This window comes from Octopus bimaculoides, chromosome 7, assembly GCF_001194135.2.
Source record: "Octopus bimaculoides isolate UCB-OBI-ISO-001 chromosome 7, ASM119413v2, whole genome shotgun sequence".
NCBI classification, from domain to species: domain Eukaryota; kingdom Metazoa; phylum Mollusca; class Cephalopoda; order Octopoda; family Octopodidae; genus Octopus; species Octopus bimaculoides.
The window spans coordinates 90,219,295-90,225,164 of record NC_068987.1 but is presented as its reverse complement, the minus strand read 5'-3'; the positions used below and the strand labels follow the sequence as shown (position 1 = coordinate 90,225,164).

The 5,870-nt window shown below is 35.7% G+C and overlaps 1 protein-coding gene across 4 annotated transcripts in view; it reads left to right on the top strand.

Moving 5' to 3' along the window:
• The window catches only part of LOC106867178 (ras-related C3 botulinum toxin substrate 2), a 220,753-nt gene that overhangs the window by 198,773 nt on the left and 16,110 nt on the right, over positions 1 to 5,870 (top strand). For all 4 annotated transcript variants that reach the window (XM_014911976.2, XM_014911974.2, XM_014911975.2 and 1 more), the window contains one exon: positions 4,625 to 4,739. In XM_014911976.2, coding sequence (XP_014767462.1) covers positions 4,625 to 4,739 — 115 coding nt within the window. The remainder of the gene's footprint in view (positions 1 to 4,624; positions 4,740 to 5,870) is intronic.

The following is a 5,870-nucleotide window of genomic DNA, read 5'->3' as shown; positions in this document are numbered from 1 at the left end:
TCTATGTTCATAATTTTTTGTTTAAAATATTGGGAAAAATATGCCACCAAAGAAAAGACGTAATCTCTCCAGAAACAAGTATAAAGCAAGAAGAATTGTAGGAAACCGAAGGTGAGAGTCTGAAGAGAGAAGCTAGATGAGATTGTCTCAACATCAGCAAATGCATGTTGCAGCACTTATTAAATCAATGTTTTAATGATTAGACAGAGGTCCAATAGAATAGCTCTCAGAAACAGACTACGTACAAATTTGTTCTTCACAACTTCTGAAGCTGTTTTCAGATATGATCCATCCCCTTCTTATAAAAATAATAACTGTCCAAATTGGTGTGCTAAACACAAATTGCCTTTTCTGTAGAGCTTTAAAATTTTCAAATGAAACAAATGGTATGTGCTGCTCAGGCGGTCAGAAAACATTGCCAGCACTACCAGCTCCTTCTCAACCTCTTATGGATCTTCTAGAAAGCATTTCCATCCAGTCAAAAGATTTTCTGAACAATATCAGACAGTACAACTCTGCAAATGACATCGTGTGATGCATCTAAGAAGATAGATAAACAATCTGTTTTAGCTTGGTTTCTACTGGGAGTCCTTGTAAGATTTTGTTAAAATTTATCTGTCATCTGTTATCGGTTATACTTCCACGATGCACAGAATTTTTTAAACATGGAATGGTTATGTGGGTCCAGTAGAGTAAGATAAGAATCAGAGGGGTTTATGGGTAAAAAAAATGGCTGAGAACCTCTGTGTTACATGGTTTTTAAACCCAGTGAATGAAACCATTACAAAAGCAAATGTTTATTGTTTGCACATTTCCTTCTTTTCAAGAGTCTGTAATGCATCATTTGAGAGATTTGAGTACTATTTCTAGCAAGTCAAGCGTCAAGGTAGAGGTTTCATTCATTTTCAAACCTTTTATCTTTCTCTGATCGAGTTCTTTTAGAGAACAGTCTTTTCGCATTTGAAGTCAAAGTTCTTTTTCTCTCCTCTTTGACTGCAATCCAATAGAAAATTTGTTGGTTCCATGAGAGTGAAAGTGTTATCGAGTTCATTTTGACAATTAAATGTTTGTTTGTAAATTTGTAAAATGCTAATTAATCTGTAAAATACTAAATCAATTGAGATCTAAAACATGTTTACAGCTATTTCTTTTAATCAATATTCATTCTTGATATTTGCACTATACATTTCATCTCCCCCTCTCTCTCCCCCTCTCCTCTCTCTCTCCTTCCCTCTCTCTCTCTCTTTCTCCTTTCTTCTCTCTTTCTCCATCTCTCTCACACTTCATTTTAATGTAGTTACTTTCTCTAAAAATTCTAAGAAAATTATAATTTCATTTTATCTTAATTTTATATTAATTTAGGTGTAACTGTGGCTGTGTGGTAAGAAGCTTGCTTCCCAGCCACATGGTTCTAGGTTCAATCCTACTGCATGGAACCTTGGGCAAGTGTCTTCTATAACTTGTAAGCAGATTTGGTAGACAGAAACTGTGTTGAAGCTCATTTTGTGTGTGTGTGTGTGTGTGTGTGTGTGTGTGTGTCCTTGTTTTGACATCACACAATTGTTGTAAATGAGAATATGTCTAGCCGTGGGAAATACTTGGTTGCTTGGAAGCAGATAAGGATTGGTGAGAGGAAGGGCATCCAGCTGTAAAAAATCTGCCTCAGCAAACTCTGTTGAACCCATGCAAGAATGGAAAAGAGGACATTAAAATGATAATTCCAAATAAGAAGAGCATCTGTAAAACTCCATCAAAATCTCTCTCTCTCTCTCTCTCCTCAACATCAACTGTCACTATTGGGTTCCCAACTTTATCTGTTAAGTTTATCTTCAAGCAACACTTCAACTGCAAAACCCCTTTCTTTTCATACCCTCATCACCATCCACACACACACACACACATCTTTAGTTCAAACCTATAATTCTTCAAAAAAAATCCATGTTTTTTCTTTTGAGAAATCTTATTCCATGCTTACTTTTCATAATAATAAATAGGGCTTGGTGGTGAAGTGTGGATGATTGTGGGGGTGGGGGGTATGAACAGATGATAAACTGTAATCTCCTTATAGATAATCTGTGTTTCCTATTCCTAATTGCATTGATAAAGAGCAAAAAATGATGGTTGGTAGCTTACTGGTAGACACAGACTTTACACCTCAACTTTGTTTATTTACTTAGCATCAGAGACTTTGTGTGTGTGTGTTTGTGTGTGTGTTGAGAGAGGGAGCATAGAAATGATGCTTGCTTGTTTTTAGATATCAGACATAAGGAATAGTTGAAGAACTTGAAAGACAGGTTCATGAGAGCAAGCAATTGAGTGGTGTATATATGTGTGTGTGTGTGTGTGTGTGTGTGTGTAATTATATAGATAGATAGGTAGATATAGGTAGACATATAAATGGATAGATGTGTGTGTGTGTGTGAAGTAAATCAGATAACAGGGGCCTTCTCCTAAGTAGCTGAGCTGTGTGTAATACTGCTCTTTCAACATGTCACTAAAATTTTGAGTCATTAAGTCTCGCCACCGCCACCAAAGTTGATAACCTACTTCACTAATGCATGAGATATTCTAACATCTTCTTTTGAGACTTGATTTCAGGGCAGTGAATAATTGTGGGTTAAAGCAGGTACAGAGTCAGTCACGGTCAGAGATGGAAGGCATAGATAACAACAACCTAATCTCAAAGAGCACGAAAGTATTGGAAGTCTTTAAACATGAAAATAGTTCAGATATTTTCAAATGTCAATAAATAAATAAAAAATGAATAAATAGATAAAATTTGTTTCTTCAAAAAGAAATGGTAAAAAGGAAATTCAAGGGTTTTATATATATATTTGGATGTGGCATTAAAAGTGTTGGCCATGCGAGATTTTTTTTTCCTTGAGTCTGGTTTGCACTAATCTGGCCAAAATATCAAGCCAACTAGGAACTTTGAATAAAGGTCGCAGTTCTTGGATTCTTTTGTTGATCTACACATGCCAACTTTTTTATTAATGATGTTGAATTTGTTAAAGAAATATTCTAAGTTTTGGAAATCCTTTCCTTTGGTCCACAGATATCATGTACAGGCGGCACAGCTGTGTGGATTTGAAGCTCACTTTGTAACTGCATGGTTTTGGGGTTCAATTCCACTGTGTCACAAGTGTCTTTTACTATAGCACTGGACTGACCAATGTTTTGTGAATGAATTTGGTAGATGGAAGCCACATGGAAGTCTATCATATATATATATATATATATATATATATATATATATATATATATATATATATATATATATATATATATATATATATTATTGACAGTGACTTCAAAGTTTTGGCCAGTTACTCCATCATTGGATTGTGATGCATTGAATTTAATCTTGGCTTTATATATAGTCCCTGTTGAGTTAAATCTTCCTTTGGTATGTGCGTTTGAGGGAATGGTAATTTGGTTTTAGGGTAATTTGGTTGTTGGGAGGGGTGTTTTGATGAAATCTCCATTGGTTAAATTTGGAGTTGTTATTGTCTGGAATTTATTCATGTAGGTAGAACTTTGTAAGCACATATGCTTATTTAGGTGTGCCCCCTTTTGTTAGGTCAGCACTAGATATGTTTGCATGTGTTTACATCCCTGTAACTTAGCATTTTGGCAAAAGAGACTAAAGGCCTATAACTGGAGAAAGACTGGCAGAGAGGGAGAGAATCAGTTTGGCAGGGTTCTTTTGTCTTCCAACAACAGATAAAACTTAAATTTGTGAACCTTACAAAATGAGTTGTTTTACTGATGCAAGCCTTCTCTACTTTCCTTAAGCTCTGATTTTTATTTTCAAAGCTAGGATTGGGAGAACATATACGATGTTTATGAAATGAGACAGACAGTATTGTTGATATGGAACTGAATTTTTTTTCTTTTCTTTTTTTATACCTTATATGAAAATGTAGAAGTCAAGTTGAGTGGCAACATTTGGGTTTCATTCAACAGGAGTTGCTTTCTAGAAATTACTAATCAGATTCTTTGATTGTCAGCTGCTACTTTCATACAAATTATTTTTTTACTTGTTTCTTTTAGAAAATAAAGTATTCTGGCTCTGCATATATGTATATTAACTTTTATAAAACTAATTTGATTTAATGTAAAGTAAAATGTAAATGTCTCCAAAATGTTTGAGGTTAGTCATAAAGAGCCAATTCTTGGCCCTGCTTTTAAAATATGAAGTATTTTATCTTAGTCTGTCCATCATTGTTGACAATGACCAAGGACATTGCATGGAGAAGACAGGCACAATGTGTCTGGTTGTGGCCAATCAGCCCAATGCATGCTCGGAAGGCTCTGCTACAGGACAGGCCCTGGTGGTCTGCTGGGATTGGAGGCAAGGAGTTGGATCTGGACAGGTCACTAATGAATTTTGTGCTACAGGTGATGCAACGTATACTTTTAAAACCAGGTAAACTGAGGCTAATAATTAAGTGCTGTAACCAATTAAGCCATCAAACACTTCAATGAGATTAAAACTCGAGGTCCTTAAATTGATTAACCATTAACCCTATATCCAGTGTTTTGTAAAACCAGTTGAAAATTCTTGAATGTGTTGTTTGGAAAATGAGTCGTTAGTAATTTTAATTTTTAATTACAATTTCAGATTTGATAATTACACAGCCAACATGATGGTTGATCTGATACCAGTAAGCCTGGGCCTCTGGGATACAGCAGGTCAAGAGGACTACGACCGCCTACGACCCCTTTCCTATCCACAGGTAATACTAAAATGATTTTCACTTTATTTTAGGCAGCTTTTCCTCGCAATGTACTTACACACGCACACCTTTCATGTCCATCTTCCCATGCTTGTATAGGTTGGACAATTATATTCTTTGTTATACAACCAAGGTACTCTTCCTGTTGCTAACCTTTACCTGTTTTTTAAGTGAGGAATTACTTATTCCACCTGGTTTTGAAGACACAAAGCACTCAAATGACCTGTTGGTAAGAGAAATTAGCAACAACACAGCCAGCTACACTTCAAACAAATGACTGCAGATGTAAACACACACACACGTGCATGCATGCATAAACGCACCCACATCTTTTTACCATGTAATGTAATCCATGGCTCTAAAAAGCTACCAGTTCCTTTCTTTCTCTGCCAAAAAACACATCCTGAATAAGAAACTCTGGGTAAAATCTGTGAAGTCTTTTCAACTTCAGTAAAATATCATGTGATCATGTGATTGATGAGCCTATCAGATTTTGTTATACATCACTAGTCACAATGCACTTTGCATTGCTTTTCGCTTTTGAATGCTGCCACCCTGCTGGTTAGATGAACAGGCCAATATTGCCCCTGATCAAAAGGCTGGTCCATCATAGCTGAGTGGACTGGAGCAATGTGAAATGAAGTGTCTTGCTCAAGAACACAACACACTGCTCAGTCCAGGAATGAAACCTACAATCTAGCAATCATAATAAGTGCCACACCTTAACTATTTGGCCATTTGTCTCCTTATATATGTAGTGTATGTGTGTGTTGGGAAATTTTATAAAAATATAGATACCAATAAACTATTTGCAACAAGTTTTGGTAATTATGCATCTGAGGTTCAAATCCTATCAAGGTGGGGGTATTGAATGACTAAATATTTAAAATAAGTTTTCTGGCTCACATTTGCAGGCTTTGGCTTTGCCAGAAATTTCTGATAGCATGTGATAGATAGGCATCCATCTGCTTAGAAAACTGAGATAAGCTGCTGTCAGCTAATTTTTTTTTTTTTTTTTTCTTCAATTTAACCTATTAATATAGGAATTCATCTCTGCATAAATATAAGAAGTTTCACCTGCCAATAACCTAATCCAGTGCTTCTCAGACTAACAAATATTTGGTTCCACCC